Here is a 20,733-nt window from a genome sequence, read left to right as displayed (position 1 = left end):
GTCAACAGGAGGGTGGTTTCAGGGCTGGCTGATGCAGGAACGGCTCCCAGTCTCTTTCTGCCTCTTGGCTCTGTTGTCCCTGCTATCACATTAGAGACATCTATGCCCCGAGGAAGAAGGAGGGTGGCGCTGTCTGTCGTACTTGAGAACTCAGCGCCTGGAGTCGAGCTGGGTGGTGTCTCTGGGCCTCAGTCTGTTCCCTTCCTTGAGGCTGGGCCTGGAGCCTCCTCTGGCACTTGTCAGAGAAGGCCTTCCTGCCCCTGCTTCACCAAAGCCCTCACAACAGGGTTTCTCAGATGTGGTTGGGGTGCCCCCTGGGGTGCTTGCTTAAAAATGTAGATACTTGCTGGGCTGGTGTGGCTCAATGGTTGAGAGTCGACCTATTACAAACTAGGAGGTCAAGGTTCAATTCCCCGTCAGGGCACATGTCCAGATTTGGGGCTCAATCATCCCCAGTGCGGGGCGAGCAGGAGACAGTTGATCAATGATTCTCTCTCATCATTGATGTTTCTATCTCTCTCTCCCTTCCTCTCTGAAATAAATAAAAATACATTTTTAAAAATAAAAAGAAATGCAGGTCCTTGGACTCTCCCCAGACCTAGTGAGTCAGATGTGGGATGGGGTGTGTGTGTGTGTGTGCGCGCGCGCGCGCACCTCCTAACAGCCTCTCCGTGATGGCTGTGCATTCCAGTTGGAGAACCTCTGGAGTGGGAGAAATCCTGATTCCTTAGGGACTCAGAGCTCATTTCCGCTCCTTCTGGGTGCTTGACTCCCGCTCAGATGTAAAATGGGTATAAATTCTAGCTGCCTGTGAGGCTAGGATGGGGTCACAGGTGTGGGAGGGCTTTACCAGAGGTCCAATTCTGAGCCACCACTACTGTCGTACCAGCTTTATGGGGAAAGACCTGTAGCCTTCATCCTCTCATCATTCTCTCCCCTTCCCTGCCTTTGTGGTTGTTCATAACACTCTGCACCACCTGGCAGAACATTCTAGATGTTTGTTTGTGTTGGTTTCATACTATGTTTTGTTTGCAGTTGTGTCCCCAGCTCCTAGAGTGGTGCCTGACACACAGCTGCTGGGTGACTGAATGAAAGTGGTTACTGTGTAGATCCTACATGCCTAGGGCAAAGCCAGGACACTTATTAGGAATGGTTAGTGTTTACTGTGAGCACATACCACGTGCCAGGCATGGTTTTACGTGCTTTACATACATTATCTCATTTGACATGTGATAGCCAGCCTTGTCCTTGGTCCTTGAGGCCTGGTGTCCATGCCCTTGTGTAGTCCCCTCCCACCCTGAGCTGGGCTGACCAGTGTCACTAATAGGAGACTGTGAAATGATGAAGTATGACTTTTTATGTTAGGCCATAAAATAGACTGTGGCTTCTGCCTTGATGCCTATATCATCTGCTCTGGGGAAAGCCAGCTGCCATGTGACTAGGACACTCAAGTCACCCCACGGAGAGGTACATGTTGTGAGGGACGTAGGTATCCTGCACTGACCAGCACCAGCCAGGCATATGAGTGGGCTTTCTTGAAAGTTCATCCTCCAGCCCCAATCAAGCTTTCAGATGACTGAGGCCCCAGCTAAAATCTTAACTGCAACCTCATGAGAGACCTTTAGTCAAATGACATAAGAAACTGCTCCCAAATTCTTAATCCATAGAAACTGTTGTTTTAAGCTGCTAAGTTTGGGGATAATTTGTTGCATATCAACAACCAATAACTGATACAGATCCTCACAGCAACCCTATGAGGGAGGGACCATCATAATCATCATTGTACAGAGGGAAAAACTGAGGCCCAGAGAGGGGGGATGTCTTGTCCAGAGTCACATAGATAGTGAACCGTGGGACTGAACCCAGGTTTGAATGACTGGAGTTTACCCACTGGGATGAAGGGTGTCTGCCCTTGAAGGGCCAAGGCTAAGACCAGAACAACCGAAAGAATATATCTACCCTAATATAGATTTGTGCAGGTGACCTCAGGGCTGCAGGGAACATGACTGTCACACACCAGCAGGGTCAGCAGGAGAAACAAGGCAACAGGAGTGCAAACGAGCAGAAACAGACGCTCAGAGTTCAGGTAGCATATTATCGTGCACAAGTTATAAAACATAAATGTTTACTAACAGGGCTTCAGTAAATAACAAACTTGATACTATGACCAGGGGTTATATTAAGTGACATAACAGATTTGAAAACCTAACAGATCTTCTAAAATAAAAGACACAATAACCAAAATTAAAAATCCAAAAGATGGGTTAAACAGCAGATTAGATGTGGCTAAAAAGGACGTTACTGAGATAGAAATCAGACAACAATCACAGATTCAAGAGACTCCATAAGTTTTCACACAGAGATACATGATAGTGAAAATGCAAAAAGAGCAAAGATAAAATCTTAAGAGAATCAGAAAGGAAAACCAGATTATTTTCAAAAGAACAGCCATACAACATGGATGAACGTCAAAAAAACATTATGCTACGTGAAAGAAGGGCAGTCACAAAGGACCATGTATGGTAAGATTTAATTAATATAAAATGTCTAGAATAGGAAAATCTATAGAGACCAAAAGTAGATTTGTGCTGAGGGCTGGAGGGTGGCAGATGGGGAGTGTCTGCAATTGGGTACCGGGTTTTTTATATTTTTAAAGGGGTGATAAAAATGTTCTAAAATTGGATTGTGGTGATGGTTGCACAGCTTTTAAATGCACTTAAAACCATTAAATTGTACACTTTAGATAGGTGGATCTTATGGTACATAAATTAGATCGCAGGAAAAAAATAAAATAAATTACATCGCAATAAAACTGTTAAAAAACCTCACAGCAGTCAGACTGACAGGTGATGATGTCTCAATAGCAACCACAGAAGCTAGAAGACAGCGGAGTGCTATCTCCAAGGTGCTAGAATGCCAGCTGGAATTCTATACCCAGTGAAAATGTCTCTCAAGAATGAGGTCTAGCCCTAGCTGGCTTGTTCAGTGGTTAGAGCGTTGGCCCGCAGACTGAAGGGTCAAGGGCACATAACTCGGTTGCAGGTTCGATCCCCTGCCCCGGTCGGGGCATGTGCAGGATGCAACCAGTCGAAGTGTCTCTCTCACATTGATGTTTCTCTCTCTTTGTCTCTGCCCCCCTTCCCACACTCTCTAAAAATCAATGGAAAAATATATCCTCAGGTGAGAATTAACAACAACAACAACGAAATGAGTTCTAAATAAATATTTTCAAACAAAACCCAAGAGACTTTGTCACCAGAAGACTCTCCTTAACAGTGGTTCTTAAACTTGGCTTCTCATTAGGAACACCAGACAGCGACATTGGTAAAAACTCCTGACACCTGGGCCTACCCCCAGGGTTTCTGAAGCAATTGACCTGAGATATGGTGGGGTTTTAGGATTTTTAAAATATATATATTTTATTGATTTTTTACAGAGAGGAAGGGAGAGGGATAGAGAGTTAGAAACATCGATCAGCTGCCTCCTGCACACCTCCTACTGGGGATGTGCCCGCAACCCAGGTACATGCCCTTGACCGGAATTAAACCTGGGACCTTTCAGTCTGCAGGCCGACGCTCTATCCACTGAGCCAAACCGGTTAGGGCGGGGTTTTAGGGTTTTTTTAAAGCTCCCCCAGGTGATTCAAAAGTACAGTCTAGTTGAGAACCTCGGTTTTAAAGAACACATTTCAGGCAAAAGGAAAGTGATCACAGATGAAAGTGATTCAATCTATACAAAAGCCTAAGCAACCAGAATGACTGGTCACTATGACACACACTTGACCACCAGGGGGCAGATGCTCAGTGCAGGAGCTGCCCCCTGGTGGTCAGGGTGCTCCCACAGCCAACCTCCTGCAGCCCCTCCCCCTGGCCAGCCAACCTCCCAGGGCCCCTACCCCGCCACACTGCCAGCTGGCCCCGATGGCCTCAATTGCCCTGATCGCTGGCCTGGTGGAGGGACTCCACCTGTCCACGAATTTGTGCACCGGGCCTCTAGTTAATATATGATCCTTAAGCACCAGGAACTCTCAGCAGTGAGCAAAGCAGTCAAAAGTCTCTGCCCTCTAGAAGAGGGAAACAGACAAAAAAAAACACAACAAGATAAATAAAATATGCTGTTACATAATGATACATGCTTTAGGGGGGCGTGGAGGGGGCGGAATGAAGCCAGGAAAGAGGCTATGAAATGCTACATGTAGGTGTGTATATGAATCTCAGGTAGAGTGGACAGGGAAGACTTTCGGGTAAAGACCAAAATGAAGGGAGAGAGCAAGCCATGAAGATATTTGGGTTATGGGAAGCGCAAAGGCCCTGAGGGGGGTGTGTCGTCTGCCCTGTCCCGGAACCTAAAAGGCCAGTGGGGCTGGAGTGCAGTGAGCCTGGTGGGAGAAGTCAAAGGAGAGGACGCACTTCACAGGCTTTTACTATTAGTGAGATGGGAACTATTGGGACTGCTTTGAGGAGTGGCATAGTTGGATTTACATGCTAATAGGACCCTCTGACAGCTGGGTGGAAGATGGACTAGGGGCCAAGAGGAGAAGCAAGGAGCCCCATGGAGAGGTTGTTGAGAAACACCAGAGGAGAAATGGAGGAACAGCGGGACTGGGCGTGACGAAGTGAGAGGTGACAGATCCTGGATCTCTTCTGGGGGGTGGAGCCCACAGGTAACCTGATGATCTACGGCAGTGGTTCTCAACCTTGGCTGCACATTAGAATCACCTGGGAATCTTTTTAAAATCCTGATTTCTGGGCCTCATCCTCCGGAAATTCTGTTTCTTTGTTATGGGGTGGGGCCACAACATTAGTCACAAAGAAACAGAATTTCCGGAGGATGAGGCCCAGAGATCAGGATTTTAAAAAGATTCCCAGGTGATTCTAATGTGCAGCCAAGGTTGAGAACCACTGATTATGGGATGAGTGTGGAAGGAAAATTAAGGGACAGGCTGTCTAGCGGATGCAAAGAGCGTCCAGCCCGTGGCGAGCAAATGCAAACTTCATGAGCTGCCCAACAAAAGGCGGAGGGTGGTCGCCGAGAGGTGGCAGAGCTTGGCTGGCTAAGGGTGGGTTCCTGAGCCCGCCAGGCCCGCATTCAAATCCGACTGTGGCCTTGGGCAGGTCTTAAACCAGCGGTTCTCAACCTGTGGGTCGCGACCCCTTTGGCGGTCGAACGATCCTTTCACAGGGGTCGCCTAAGACCATCCTGCATATCAGATATTTACATTACGATTCATAACAGTAGCAACATTACAGTTATGAAGTAGCAACGAAAATAATTTTATGGTTGGGTCACAACATGAAGAACTGTAAAGGGTCAGAAAGTTGAGAACCAGTGTAAGGAGTCTCCGTTTCCTCTTCTGCAAACAAAGCGAAGGACCATGTCTGCCCACCACCGGGGGCTCGGCTGAGCTAAGCCCAATCCCCGCCCCTCCCCCGCGGCCCCGCCCACCCCGCGGCCCCGCCCCCAGACCCCGCTCAAGTCCCGCCCCTCCCCCCGGGGCGCCGTGGCCAGGCCCGACGGGAGCTTGTCGGGCGGGGAGCCGGGAGTCCGCTGGGGGGTGCGGGCGGCGTCCCCCGGGCCTGCCTGCCTAGGGGCAGGTGTCCCGGATCTGGCGACACTCTCCCGCCCCACTTCCGGGGCCGCCGCTTTCACTTTCTCTTCCGCCGAAACTGCTCTCCTCCTCCCGACCAGAGGGCAGGGAGTTTGGCTGAAATCCCGGGCGCCGGGGGGCGCTAGCCGCAGGGAGAAGGGGGGGGCCCTGCCGGGGCTTCCCGCGTCCAGCCTGCGCGCGTCGCCCCCGCACACCAGGCGGGTCTGGTTTTTCCTGCCGCCCTTTGCGGCTGGGCCGAGCTTCCTGCCCGTTCGCCTCCTGCGCGGGGTCCGGCTGGCCCCGGCCCCAGGCCCCGTCCCCGGTGCGCGGGAGGGTGATGCCACCCGCCGGCCGCAGGGGACCGCGAGGCGCAGAGAGGGCTCAGGCCACGCCGGAGGCCACGGGCCGGGCCGCGCGGGTCCTGGCCGGGCGCCCTCTCCCCGGTGACCGGGACTAGCCTTTCCCGGAGCGGCGGCCCCGCCAGGGGGATGGGAGCAACCAGGCCAGATGGACGAGAAGACCAAGAAAGGTGGGCACCGCCCGGAGCGAGGCGCCTGGAGACTCCCGGGGGCGGGCGCTGCCAGGAAGGGCCCGGGAGCGGGGACGGCCCACTGCCCTTCATCTCCTCCCCGGCCCGGCCACTTCCGCAGGCGCCTGGTCATTCATTTACGCAAGGCCCCCGTGGGCCGGCCCTGACCCGCGATGGCAGCGCCTGGAGGACAGGGAACCTCCTAGGCTGGGACCGGGGGGGGGGGGGGGGGGGGGGGGGGGGGGGGCACCCCGCTGACCTCAATACCAAGGGCTCTGGCCTCGCCCCTTGCCCCCTGTCCCCACCGGCTCGGAACCCTCCTGTGCACCCCGCGTTCTTGGAACAGCCTGGGCCCTGGATAGCCCACAAGGCCCTGCCGCTGCCCTGGCTGACCTCACCGTCTTCCTCCGCTCATCACTCCCTTGCTCGTTCTGCTGGAGCGCCCCCCCCCCCACCCCCCCGCCCCTTTCTGATCTAATCCAACCTTTTCTTGCTAAGACCTTTGCCCTTACCTTTCTCTCTACCTGGGACACTCTTCCCCAACTGGGTCTTGAAATATCCAGCTCCTCTTTCAGGTCTCAGCTTCAGTGTCACCTCCTCCTAGAGGCCTTCTCTCATCTCCTTACCCTGTCTATTTCCTTGCCAGCGTGGATCACAATCTGATTCCCGCCCCCCACCCCCCCCCACCCCCATTATTAAACTTGTCTAATTACCAGGGTGAAACGTACATGAAGAGAGGGACTGTGTTTAGCTAATTCACTGGCTGAATCCCAGTTTCTGGGACAGTGGCTGGTATACAGTAGGAGCTCAATAAATGCTTGTCAGATAAATGAATGGAAATATAGGGGACCTGGGAGTATGAAGGACAAATAGAACCAAATGAGCAGGGAGGGGGACTGGGGAGTATCAGAAGACTTCCCAGAGAAAGGTGTTTTTTTTTAAAAAATTATTTTTTATTGATTTCAGAGAGAGGAAGGGGGGAGAGAGAAACATCAATGATGAAAGAGAATCATTTATTGGCTGCCTCCTGCACGTCCCCTCCTGGGGATCGATGCATGTGCCCTGACCGGGAATCAAACCCTGACCTCCTGGTTCATAGGTCGACACTCAACCACTGAGCCATTCTGGCCAGGCAAGAAGGGGATTTTTAAGCTGGGTGCTGAAGGATATGTAGGAGTTCACCGGGATGACAGAGGAAGCAGCATGTAAAAGGATCACCTACTTTGTGATCCCTCATCCTCAGATCCTGTGAAATAAACCCTGTGCTAACTTGCTTCCACTGTGTTGAATTTTAGCCGAGGAGATGGCCCTGAGACTCAGCCGAGCAGTGGCAGGTGGGGATGAACAGGTGGCTATGGAGTGTGCCACCTGGCTGGCAGAGCAACGGGTACCCCTGAGGGTGCAGCTGAAGCCTGAGATCTCCCCAACACAGGACATCAGGTGAGGAGTGCATGGCTGGCCAGGGACATAGGGCTTGCTGCACCCTCGTGGGCCATAATATATTCTTGCCAATAGAACAGTTATTGTTTTCCCTCTTCCACAGAATTTATTTTATACCTATTATACCAAACAGCATTTTATTTTTATTTTTTAAATATATTTTTATTGATTTCAGAGAGGAAATGAGAGGGAGAGAGAGATAGAAACATCAGTGATGAGAGAAAATCATTGATTGGCTGCCTCCTGCACGCCTCCTACTGGGGATTGAGCACACAACCCGGGCATGTGCCCTGACCAGGAATTGAACCGTGAGCTCCTGGTTCATAAGTCGATGCTCAACCACTAAGCCACACTGGCCAGGCTATTCTTAGTTCTTATATTTCAAAAACTTTTTGTATGGAAAAGTGGATGGTAAACTTTTGAAGTCTTTACATGTCTAAAAATTTCTATATTTTGCCCTCACGTCATTGATAGTTGGTTAGGTGTTGAAAATCATTATCCTGAGGAATTTTGAGAGTATTTTCTGGAGTATTTTAAAGCAAATCTCAGATATTATTTCATTCCTGAATAATTTGATATCTTTTAAAAAGTAAGGACTTAAAAATAACCTCAAAACCATTTTCACAAATTAACTCCTTTATATCCCCCTAATACTCTGTTTATATTCAGATTTCCCTAATTATCTCATTACTGTTTTTTATACTTGGTTTCTTCCAATCAGGAACAAAATGAGATCTACACATAGCGTTTCTTAATATTGTCTAAGCCTGTTTTATTCTCTTCTATTTTTATGGCATTAATTTTTTTTAAGAAAACTGGTCTTTGACTTTTAGAAATTTTCTACATTCTGGATTTATTAATTGCCTCCTCAGGGTGTCATTTAGTATCTCCCGTTTTTCTTGTGAACTTGTAGTTGGATCTAAAGGCTAGGTTAATCCGGAGTCACTTTGTAAATTTTTAGGAATTCTTCCTCATTTTATGATTGCTTCTGGCTGTTCTTCCTTTATGGATGCAGTGTTCTCCCAAATCTCTCTGAAGATATGAAGTAGACTTTACTGTTATTGTTTTGTACCCTAATTTATCCGGTTCTTCTGGCCTCATTTCTGGTTTTTCATCTTAGTCTCTCCCCCCGCTTTTTTTTTTGTTAATATTTTTCCATTGATTTTTAGAGAGAGTAGAAGGAAGGGGGAGTGAGAGAGAGAGAAACATTGATGTGATAGAGGCACATCAACTGGTTGCTTCCTGCATCCCCCCAACCCCCACCAGGGCAGGGGACCGAGGTGCGTGCCCTTGCCTGGAATCAAACCTGGGACCCCTCAGTCCTCAGGCCAACGCTCTATCTGCTGAGCCAAACGGGCTACGGCTTAGCTTTCCGTTTTTATGCTTTTGGTCTTCCAAAAACGTTTTGGGATCCTTGAGAAGGATGTGTTTAAAACCATTTCTCTGGAATTAGACTGTTTGGATTGAAATCCTGCCTCTAACAGTTATAAATTGCTTACTTGGCAAAGTCACGGTAACCTGTCTGGGCTCGTGTTTTGTTCTGTTTTTTTATACATTTGTGTTTTTTAAAAAATATATTTTTATTGATTTCAGAGAGGAAGGAAAAGGGAGAGAGAGAGAGAGAGAGAGAAACAAACATCAATGATGAGAGAGAATCATTGATCGGCTGCCTCCTGCAAGCCCCCCACTGGAGATCGAGCCCACAACCGGGCTCGATCATGTGCCCTTGGCCGGAATAGAACCTGGGACCTTTCAGTTAGCAGGCCGACGCTCTATCCTCTGAGCCAAACCGGCTAGGGCTGGGCTTGTGTTTGTATCTGTAAATTAGGGATAACAACATACCTGCCTCATGGGTATGTTGAGAGGATTAAGTGAGTTAATGCATGTCAAGCGCTTTGCAGAGTCTGGGCATATGGTAAATAACTGGGTGGCTTCGTGTGGAGGACGCTCAGATGCACACTGTCAAGGGAGAGAATGATAGAAGAGGCTGGAGAGGTGGTGAGGGGGCAGTCACAGAGGCCCTGTGTGCACGGTGAGTGTGGATGTATTCCAGGAGCACTATGCAGACAATGCAGGGGCTAAGCAGTGGGCTCTGATAAAGGAAGCACAGGGGTGCGAGAATCCAGGAGAGGCCCCTGACACAGACGGGGGGTGGTGTGGGAGGGGGCCTGTGTGTGTGTGTGTGTGTGTGTTCATGTCATGCACAAGTGTACAAACATGTCCATGCGGAGAGCTGGCGGCTGAGGGGACCTGCAGCCCGAGCCCATGTTACTCCCCAGTTCTCCTCTGCAGGCTGTGGGTGAGTGTGGAGGACGCTCAGATGCACACTGTCACCATCTGGCTCACAGTGCGGCCTGACATGACCGTGGCTTCCCTCAAGGACATGGTGAGTGAGGAGGCTGAGGGGAGACATCAGGGCGGAGGCTTCCCATTTGGCTCTGACTCTCCCTGGTCGCTCCCCCCTCCCCCTCCCCACTCCCCTAGGTGTTCCTGGACTATGGCTTCCCGCCAGCGCTGCAGCAGTGGGTGATTGGGCAGCGGTTGGCCCGGGACCAGGAGACGCTGCACTCGCATGGCGTGCGGCGGGATGGTGACCGGGCCTACCTCTACCTGCTGTCAGCCTGCAACACCTCCCTCAACCCTCAAGAGCTGCAGCGGCAGCGCCAGTTGCGGATGCTGGAAGGTGAGGCTCCGCTCCTGAGTGACAGGGCCCTCACCGGAGGCCCTGGGGCTCGAGGGAGCAGAGCCCCTGGGCTTTCGGGCAGGTCACCTGGAGGATCCTCCCATGGTGGGGAAGAGAGGATGAAGGACACCCTGGGAGGGAGTCGATTCTGGATCCATTTTGGGGACAGCGGCCCAGGGGAGAGGGGCTGGGTCCAGCCCTGGCTCTGGCGTTTATCAGCTGGGTGGTCTTGGCAAGACCCTTCCTGTCTTTGCTCATTAGTTTTCTAATTCTGTAAATTAGATAATAATTGCTAGTGTTTAAATTTTTTACTTCATATTTTATTTATTTAGTTTTTGTTTTTTTTTTGTTTGTTTTTGTTAATCCTCACCCGAGGATATTTTTCCATTGATTTTTAGAGAGTGGAAGAGAGAGGGAAAGACAGAGAGAAACATCAATGTGAGAGAAACACATCGATTGGTTGCCTCCTGCACGAGCACTGACCAGGGCCTGGGCAGGGGAGGAGCCTGCAACCGAGGTACATGCCCTTGATCGGAATCCGACCCTGGACCCTTTGGTCCTCAGGCCGATGCTCTATCCACTGAGCCAAACCGGCTAGGGCTGCTTTATACTTTTGAATATGTCGGACCTACAGAAAAGTTACAAAATTGTATAAATAGTTGTATAACAGATTCCCATATTTGTTCTGCTTTATCATCTTTCTATAACATTATTTATAAAAATTATTGGTATGGGTATAAATAATTTTTTTCTGAACTGTTTTGAGGGTAAGTTGCAGACATGATAGCCCTCTCCCATAAATACTTCTGTGTGTGTTTCTTAAAAAAAAAAAAAAGACTCATTTTCTTGTATTACCACATACAGCTATCAAATTTAGAAAGTTAGAATTGATACTGCACTTTTATGTACTAGCTAGAGACCCAATGCACGAAAATTCTTGCAAAAGTAGGCCTTTCTTCCCCTGGCTGCCGGCACTGGCTTCCCTTCGGCACCTGGGACCCGGGCTTCCCTCCTCCGGCTGCCCGTAGGTGCCCGGGATCCGGGCTGGCTTCCCTCCGGTCCCAGCTTTGTGAGGCAGGACGTCTGGAATGACGTCCGGAAGAGGTCTGGTCTAATTAGCATATTACCCTTTTATTAGTATAGACGTTCTTTATAACAAAGGCCCTGGCATTCAGCTGTCCTCTCCGTCCCTTCAGTCCTAGGTCTGCCCAGTCTTCCCTTGACCCTCCTGATGTTGATGTGTTAAGAGTCCAGTTTTGTGTTTTCGTCAAGTGTCTCATGAATGGGTCGGAGTCAGTATTTTGGCAGGTCCAGTTCAGCAGTGCTGTTTGTCCCTCAAGGTGCCTCACTGCAGGAGCACAAGAGGCCGGTTGTGAGGCAGGATTTTTAAGCCCCCAGGACACAGGGGCACTCATGGGTGGAGGAGGGGCGCTGACCCTGTGGGCACCAGGACTCTCAGCTGGTCTGGGTCCACCTGGTAGGACCAACTGGAGACTCCTCCCAGGGGGAAGGAGGGGGGGAGGGAGTGGGGCGCAGGGTGGGGTCCTGGCTGGCTGCGGGGGTGGGCGAAGTGGGCTGCATGGATCCACCAACTCCTAACCCTCTTCCCCAGATCTGGGCTTCAAGGACCTCGCGCTGCAGCCCAGGGGCCCACAGGAGCCGGCACTTCCGAAGCCTGGGGCCCCCCAGGAGCCAGGTCAGGGGCCTGACACCATTCCTGAGCCCCCACCGGTAAGCCGCCCCTGGTCCCTGACTCACCCTGCCTGGCCCCTCAACGTGCTGAGCTCGTGCCCCTCTGTCCTCAGGTGGGCTGGCAGTGCCCTGGCTGTACCTTCATCAATAAGCCCACACGGCCCGGCTGTGAGATGTGCTGCCGGGCGAGGCCTGAGACCTACCAGGTCCCCGCCACGTACCAGCCGGACGCAGAGGAGCGAGCGCGCCTGGCCAGCGAGGAGGAGGCGCTGCGCCAGTACCAGCAGGTGGGCAGGGGTGTCCCCAGGCAGACACTTGCGGACGGACCGGGGGGCGGAGGCCAGGAAGGGAGGCCCTCCACACCTTGCTCCTCCCCAGTTGCTGCCTGGCCCCTCCTGGACTGACCCCTGCACTTGACTGACCCTCCCTCTCCTGGGGCCGAGGCCCTGCTCCCTGGCTGTGGCCCCAGCCAGGCTCTCATGTCCTGCCCCCTGTGGGTTGTGGTCCCGCCCCTCGCTTTGACATACACACCAGTTGTGCGTACAAGTGTGCCTGTTGGGATTCCAACATCCTGGCTGAGACCATGACCATGTCCCACCTGCCACCCCTCGTCCACTTGTGACTTCACCTTGGGTCCTGCTATTCCTGTCCACCCTCCCTCTCTGGCTGTATCCCACCCCTGACTTCCTGTGACCCCAGGACCCAGCCCCTCACTGCTCCCTGGGAGGTTGGCCCCACCCTCTGGCCCGCCCCTCTTGTAGTCCCGTCCTGTCAGTGCTGATCACACAGATACCTGACCCTGATGTCCCCATTCCGATCGGATGCCCCATCCTCCACCTTGCTCCTTTGGACCCAGAACTGCCCTTACCCACCCAGCCATGACCTCCCTCCTGGTCCATCTGCAACCCTGGCCGGATTCCTCCTCTCTCCCGCCTTGCTCTGCTCCGTACATCACTTCCCCTTCCCATACCCCTGACTACTCCGTGACCTTACCTGCCCCACCTCCAACCCTTGGCCCCGCCTGCTCAGCTTGGCAGAAATGTGAGCCCTGGTACCTCTGATTGCCTCCTCAGACCCTGGCCTTTCCTTACCACCATGGCTCCCTGGCTTGGCTTGACTCCTGATTGCAGCCCCAACTTGCCCTGCCTGGCCTTCCTCCTGCCCCTGGTACTCTGCCTGGCCCTGCTCCGAGCTTCACTCTTCCCAGCAGCTCTCGCTCGTGCCCACTGCCCAGCCACTGCCACCCCTACCTGGGAATCCTGACTCTCCCAGCCTTGTCCCCTCTCTGGGATCTGACCAGGACCCTTGTCCTGCCCCCTTCCTGGTCTGACCCATCCCTGAGACCCTGACCTGCCCACGGCCCCACCCCATGTGCCCAGCGGAAGCAGCAGCAGCAGGAGGGGAACTACCTGCAGCACGTCCAGCTGGACCAGAGGAGCCTGGTGCTGAACACCGAGCCCGCCGAGTGCCCCGTGTGCTACTCGGTGCTGGCGCCCGGCGAGGCCGTGGTGCTGCGGGAGTGTCTGCACGCCTTCTGCAGGTGCGGGCCCCACCCCCGCAAAGCAGCAAGGGTCCCGGCCACCAGTTAACCAGGCGGAAAGGGGGTGGGCCCTGTGCTCTCACATCTCCTTGGACACCCACAAAACCCTGTCAGGCATTGTCTCCCCATTCACAGGGGAGAATGTGAGGTACAGAGAGGCCAGCAACTTGCTCAGTGCCATACAGCTCAGGCATTCTGGCTCCAGAGCCCGTGCCCCTCACTACTCCTACCCAGGCCCCTGCAGGGCATTGAGGCCCTAGCCCTGGCCACCCGAGCCAACCTCGCCCTGCACCTGGCTGGTGGGCAGGCTCCTCCTCTCACGGCCCCTCCATCCTGGTCTGTGGAGAGCACATCCTGACACTTGGTGAGCAGCCCCCGGGTGCCAGGGGCTGTGCTAGGCCCAGGAGGGAGCACAAAGCTCAGTTACTGCCTTCTGGGGTGTCATTCCAGTGGGAGGCCGATTAGTCACATAGTCACGGGTTAACTGTAACTGCGATGTGCCAAGCACCAGCGGATTATGATAACAGGGCCCTGTTCCAGCAGGGGGCCAGGGAGCCCTGGAGGTGGCACTGGCGTGGGTATGTGCCTGGCCTCTACAGGAAAAGGGGTCAGTGTGGCTGGAGCAGACAGATGGACAGAGAGGTGTTAGGGAGGGCAAGTCATGGGGTGCTTAGGAGCACAGTTAAGAGTTTGGATTTGTTCTGAGCCTGAGCAGGACGGGATGGGAGCCACTGGGGAGGAGTGTGGGGGACACAGGGAGCCCAGGAGGCTACCGCTGTCTTCCAGGTGAGGGAGACGGAGACCTGGACCAGAGCAGTGGGGTGGGCAGGCGTTGAGGCCATGGTGACGGGTTGGTGGGGCAGAAGGGAGACATTGAGAAACCCACCTGGGAACAGGCTCACCCTGCGAGGGTGGGGTCCCGGTGGGTGGGGTTCAGATGACCCACCTCCACTCCATCCCTCTCCCAGGGAGTGTCTGCAGGGCACCATCCTCAACAGCCAGGAGGCAGAGGTCGCCTGCCCCTTCATTGACAACACCTACTCGTGCTCGGGCAAGCTGCTGGAGAGGGAGATCCGGGCGGTAAGCCTGGGGGCAGGGAGCTGGGCCCCGAGCTGGCAGGTGGGAACTGGCCCAGGGTGCCGGTCTCGGGCAGCAGACATTTATCAAGAGCCTTCTCTGTGGGATGCTGGGGGCCCAAGTAGTCAACAGGACAGGAATTGGGGGAGGTAGCTGGTCAAGAAACCCCCTTATGAGGGAAAGACAGCCAAGCAGGTAGCGGGCCTGGGTGACCTCCCGTCAGATACTCGGCCTCTGTGCCTCAGTGTTCTCATCTCAGTGCAGGGCCAAGTTAGAGTTACTTTCTGTTTCAAGGTTGTGAAGGATTTGTGTAAAGAATCGAGAGTAGCACTTGACACATGGTAAGTCCTCATCAGTTGCCTTGTGCTGTGTAACAGGTCATTCAGACTTAGTGGCTTAAAACAGCCACCGTTTATTTAGCTCATGAAGCTGCCACTTAGTAATTTCGGTTTGGCTTATCTGGACGATTCTTCTGGTCCAGGTTGGGCCTGGCTGACCTCATCTGGGCTTAGCTGGTGGTCACTGTCCTGGACTGGCTTACGATGGTCTTACCTGCGATGGCTGGGCTGGCTGGGCCTCTTTCCACTTTGGTCTCCCATCTGCCAGCAGGCTGGCCAGGCTCTCACGTGGTAGGGTCTCAGAGTTCCCAGAGCAGCCAGCGGGGGCCCCAGCGCAGGAGTGCTTTTCAGATCGGCTCCTTTCACACTTGCTGCTCTTCCACTGGCTAAAGCAAGTCACAGGCTCAAGCTCAGATTCTGTGCAGGAGGGGACCACCCATGAGCCTGGAGTCAGGGAGACATGAGCAAATTGGGGCCATTCCTCCAGCATCTATCACAGTGCTATCTGTGTGCAGTCTGTCACAGAGCTGTCTGTGTGTGCACCTGTGTGTGTGTGTGTGTGTGTGTGTGTGTGCGCGCGTGCGCGCGCGCGCGCTATTGCTATTAATGCTATTATCAAGTTCTCTCCTTGACTGCTGTTGATCTCTTCCTCCTCTGGGCCTTCATTTCCCCATCTGTAAAGTGGACTATTGGGCTTGATTTAAGGTTTTTAAACTGCTGGGCAGTGGCCTTCCCAGAACTGGGCATCTTCGGACACCCAGGCAAAAACGTGAGGCATGGTGGCTGAGGTCCAAATGGGGGACCCCACAGGCACGTACACCAGACCCTGTTTCTCCCCGTCACTCCTGCCTCTCTCCTGTGACCCTGCTTCTGAGAACCCTCTGGCTTCACCAAGCATTTCGTGGAGCCCAAGGAGTTCTGCCTCAAGGGAAAGAGTGCAGACAGAAGGGTAGAACTTGAGAACTCCCACAGTTAACCCCAAGAGCAGCCCCATTTTCATCTCCTTCCTCTGTGGGGTATCTGGGAAGGGTACCTCCAGAAGCTTGCTGAGGCCTCCTCTCCGGGGCCTGGAGAGTCAGTCCATGTGACCTGGTAGCCATAGTCGTTGCCACGACCCCACCATCCCAGCAGATCCCTGATTGCATTTTTCTCCTGTTAACTTTGGTGTCTCTGGGCAGACATGGTATTTTTCCTTTTTTAAATCAACTTCATTACGGTATACTTTGCACACAATAAAATGCAGTTATTGTAAGTGTACTATTGGGTGAATTTTGACAGATGTCTCATGTAACCACCACCCCAATCAAGATATAGAACGTAGGCATGATTTTTATTGATTTCAGAGAGGAAGGGAGAGGGAGAGAGAGAAACATCAATGATGAGAGAGAATCATTGATTGGCTGCCTCCTGCATGCCCCCTACTGGGAATCGAGCTTGCAGCCTGGGCATGTGCCCTGACCAGGAATTGAACCATGAGCTCCTGGTTCATAGGTCGATCCTAACCACTGAACCATGCTGGCCAGGCATGATTTTTACTAGTATAACCAGCATAGATACAATAGCCTTTGCTATTTTTTTATTTTATTTATTTTTTTGGTTAATCCTCACTTGAGGATATTTTTTCCATTGATCTTTAGTTTTTTTATTGTTTGAAGTATTACAGATAGTAGTACATATGTCTTCCATTGATTTTTAGAGAGAGTAGAAGGGAGGGGGAGAGACAGAGAGAAACACTGATGTGAAAGAGACTTATCAACTGGTTGCCTCCTGCCCCTGCCCCTGCCCCTGCCCCGACCAGAGATTGAGCCTGTAACTGAGGTACGTGCCCTTGACAGGAATCGAACCCGAGACCCTTCAGTCTGTGAGCCAACGCTCTGACCACTGAGCAAAACTGGCTAGGGCAGCCTTTGCTATTTTGCTACAAAATCTTTCTAAAGGTTATCGCTATGGCATAGATCCTGTTTATACCTCTTAATAATAATTCCAACATCTCCATTCGTAAGCAATGCTTCAACGAACATTTTGCATGGTGTCTCTTTCTTCTTAATATTATTTTCTTAGGATAAACTTGTAGAAGCAGAGTGAGTCCCGAAGGATTGGAAAAGCCTGGGTGGTTGAAATGTTACTGACACATCGCTTTCTCAGAGTGAAATGTACAGGGTGCCAGTGTAACCACGTGTTCCCCAGCGTTGCTTGTTATTGTTTTTGTCCATTTTTTTAAATTGTGGTAAAATGTTTATAAAACTACCATCTTAACCACTTTTAAATGCACAGTTCTGTGCATTAAGCATATTCCCACTGTTGTGCAGCCATCGTCACCAGCCCTCTCCAGAACGTTGATCCACTTTTTGATGGAGTTTTAAATACTGATGGGAAGAAACGAGCCTGGGGCTGGGTGGGACTTTATGGATTGGGGGCTTCCAGGGGCATATTTGGGGGCAGGGAGGGCCGCATAGCAGGTGTTCTGAGTCCCGGAGACTGAGGCTATGGTCTTGGCAGCTGCTGACCCCCGAGGACTACCAGCGGTTTCTGGACCTGGGTGTCTCCATCGCTGAGAACCGCAGTGCCTTCAGCTACCACTGCAAGACCCCCGACTGCAAGGGGTGGTGCTTCTTTGAGGATGACGTCAATGAGTTCACCTGCCCCGTGTGTTTCCGCGTCAACTGCCTGCTCTGCAAGGTGGGATGAGGGGCCACAGCTGGGGGAGAGGTGGTTTAGGGTTTGGGCCCATCAGGACTTAAATGGGTAAATATTATCATACATGCCGACCTCGGCTTCACCTCCCTGGCTTCAGTGTCTTCTGTAAAGTGCGTGTGTGGTTTATAACATGAGGCCCGGTCGGTGACAACACCTAGAGGCATTACGTACTGTGTGGGTGCCTGCTGTCCCCCACCTCTCCCAGATTCCCAACGGGAGCCTCCTCATCTCGAGCCCCCCACTCCCTGCAGGCCATCCACGAGCAGATGAACTGCAGGGAGTACCAGGACGACCTGGCCCTGCGGGCTCAGAACGACGTAGCCGCCCGGCAGACGACGGAGATGCTGAGGGTGAGGCTGGGAAGGGCTGAGGGCCTGGGGATTTGAGTTTTGGGAGCTAGAAGGGCTGTGGTGTATGGGCCCTGGAGGCTCTGGCCCCCCTCTGGCCTCACTCCCATCCAGAGCGGGGGCTTGGGATAGGTGCTCAGCAGCAGGACAGGTGTCTGGGTGGAGGGAGGAGATGGCAGAAACAGGGAGCCTGGGAGAGAGGCCACTCCAGCGGAGGCGGGTGGGTTCTCCTCTGTAGTCGGGAGGGCCGCCGGGAGGGAGCGAGGCCGGGCCGCTGCCCCCGCCTGGCCCCAACGTCAGCCCTGCTCTGCCCCAGTCCATGCTGCAGCAGGGCGAGGCCATGCACTGCCCGCAGTGCCAGATCGTGGTGCAGAAGAAGGACGGCTGTGACTGGATCCGCTGCACTGTCTGCCAAACCGAGATCTGCTGGGTCACCAAGGGCCCGCGCTGGGGCCCCGGGGTGAGTCCTTAGGGAGCAGAGGCTCAGGAGAGGTGGGGAGGGGGCCCTCGGCTTCGCCCAGGAGTGGGGGTTGGAAAACTACAGCCCCATCCAGTCCCCTGCCTGTATTTGTGCAGCCTGTGAAGTAAGAACATTTTTTACTTTTTAAATGGTTAAAAAATATCAAAAGAATATTTTGTGACATGTGAAAATCACATGAATCTGATTTTTTTGGTCCATAAGCGAAGTGTTAGGGGAGCACAGCCCTGCTTATTCTTTCACGTAGTCTGCGGCGGCTTTTATGCTCCGAAGGCAGACTGCGTGGCCTGCAAGGCCGGAAATCACCGTCTGAAAAGCGTCGCAGCCCTTGCCCTAGAGGACAGTGACCAGGAAGGGCTCAGTGTGGAGTCCGCGGTGGCGTGGGTCCGCGGCTCCGGCACATGCGGGCTGTGTGGGTTAGGCTGTTACTGCCTTCTCTGAGCCTCAGTTTCTTTATCTGGAAAATGGAGGTGATAGCTGGGCCTGTCTCACTTAGGCTTATTGTCAGAATCAAATGAAAAAGGGTAAGAAACGGGCGCAGTGGATGCCTGTCATGTGAGCACTTCATATGTGGTAGCTATCAAATGAGGGGTGTGTTGCTGGGATTGGGGGATCATTGTCACAGACGGGCTTTGAGACGGTGGAGGTGGAGGAGCAGCCCTTCTTGGTGCTGCCCATGTGCTGACCTTCCAGAATGTGCAGAGACCACCAGCTCCTTCCCTGCTCTGGGTCTCGGGGAGGCAGAGCGAGGCCATGGAACTGGGTGCCCAGAAAGGCCCTCGTGATGGCCTCCATCAGGCTGCTGAGGCCGAGGGCCGGTTTAGAAGCAGGGCCTGGAGTGGAGTGGGTTTTGGTTGATGGAATATCATGGGGCCACTGTCTGCCCTGCCCTGACCTCTCTCCCCGATTCTGTAGGGCCCTGGAGACACCAGCGGGGGCTGCCGTTGCCGGGTGAATGGGATTCCTTGCCACCCCAGCTGTCAGAACTGTCACTGAGCTGAAGATGGCCCAGTCCCCACGCCAAACCAGCCCCACGCCCACAGTTGCTGTGGGACAGGGCAGGTGCTTTGGCTCTGAATTCTGGCCTGGGAGATGCCTTTACGCTTGGCCGAGAAGGACCCAGCAGAGCCAAGGCCTCGGAGCTGCATGGCGGCCTTGTTTGTTGTGGGTGTTGCAAGGGCCCCACCTGAGCTGGCTGTTGTCCTTAGCCGCCTCTGCCCCAGTGCCTTTGCCTTTCCCTGGGGCTTGCTGGCCAGACCTTTCATCTCTTCTTTGTGGCTCCCACCTCTGCCTGGCGCAGCCTTACACAGCCCTGGCCCTAGGCCTTGCTGGGTAGAGCCTCTGAGAGCCCCGTGTGAGTCCATACATGCCCCCCCCTCCAACCCCCCACCTCGTCTCAACACTGCGCGCTCCCAGCCTGCCACTTCCCGTCGGCTTTCTGGGCTGACTTTTCTCTGGCTTTGCTGTTGGAGGCCTGGGGCCTCTTAGAACTGCTGCTAATCCTGTTCAGAGCCAGGAGGGAGACCTAGCAGTCTCTAAAGCACAGCTCCTCCGGTCCAGCTTCCACGTCTCCCTCTTTGCTGCTGGTGTCAGCTCATTAAAATGGTTTTCCAGGAAGGGATGAGTGTGATGTCTGAGGGAGTGAGAGGGACATGGGCTGGGACTCTGAGGAAGCAGGATCCCAGGCGCTCCAGGAACTGCAGCAGGAAGTGTATGTGAGCCGCTTGGCATTCCTGTGCTCAGCTTGAGCGGGTAGGATGCTCTTGAATTTGCAGTGTATCGAGAGGCCACAAAGCAGGTTCTGCAGATGGGTGTGGGCTTGAGGGGCAGGAAGGGGCCGAGCAGCAGGTACAGGCGGCAGGAAAGGCTTGCTGCTCCCTCTGCCGCTCAGTGGGCATCCAAGGTCGGGGAACAAACATTTCAGGATCGGGTAAAACTGCTGCAATTGAGGGGTGAGGCTGTCCATCCTAATTTTAGCATCTCAGGTAAAAATGTCATAGCATTGGTCCAGCCATACTTATCAGTCTTCTTTTTGTGTTGGTCAGGGATTAATAAAAAACATTCTGGGTGTTCATTCTGTAAGTTTTACTGCATTCTCGGACCCACTCCCTTCCCGTGAGACCTGGTATTTGATGGTCAACATGTCTGAGCTGTGCCGTGGGTCATCAAAGAGGCAGAGCGTGTCTCTGCTGTTCAGGGCCTCGACTCCAGGCTCCAGAAGTTGGGGCATGTGGTTTCGGGGCAGTGAGCTTATTCTAACCGCTGGAAACGCAATGCCCCCTGTCCTTGGAGGCCAGGACTGGAGTTGACCACAGGCACTGTGAG

The 20,733-nt window shown here is 53.3% G+C and overlaps 1 protein-coding gene across 2 annotated transcripts; it reads left to right on the top strand.

The window, feature by feature from the left end:
- Nucleotides 1–5,519: 5,519 nt before the first annotated feature.
- On the top strand, nt 5,520–20,482 carry RBCK1 (RANBP2-type and C3HC4-type zinc finger containing 1). Of its 2 annotated transcripts, XM_070420085.1 has the most exons (12): nt 5,520–6,116; nt 7,412–7,556; nt 9,849–9,942; nt 10,041–10,239; nt 11,852–11,970; nt 12,045–12,218; nt 13,311–13,471; nt 14,440–14,551; nt 17,386–17,565; nt 17,835–17,933; nt 18,247–18,390; nt 19,324–20,482. In XM_070420085.1, exons 1-12 carry the CDS (start codon nt 6,095–6,097, stop codon nt 19,402–19,404), a joined length of 1,530 nt encoding a protein of 509 aa, XP_070276186.1. In that variant the 5' UTR covers nt 5,520–6,094; the 3' UTR covers nt 19,405–20,482. The 2 variants fall into 2 exon arrangements, with proteins under 2 accessions (XP_070276186.1, XP_070276187.1); XM_070420086.1 differs by lacking the exons at nt 5,520–6,116; nt 7,412–7,556; nt 9,849–9,942; nt 13,311–13,471 and having other exon boundaries at nt 10,047–10,239.
- The last annotated feature ends 251 nt before the right edge of the window (nt 20,483–20,733 follow it).

This window comes from Myotis yumanensis, unplaced genomic scaffold (genome assembly GCF_028538775.1).
Source record: "Myotis yumanensis isolate MYYU_CA2020_CCGP unplaced genomic scaffold, mMyoYum1.0.hap1 SCAF_7, whole genome shotgun sequence".
NCBI classification, from domain to species: Eukaryota; Metazoa; Chordata; class Mammalia; order Chiroptera; family Vespertilionidae; genus Myotis; species Myotis yumanensis.
The sequence above is the reverse complement of the archived record's forward strand: the minus strand, read 5'-3'. Positions and strand labels throughout refer to the sequence as shown.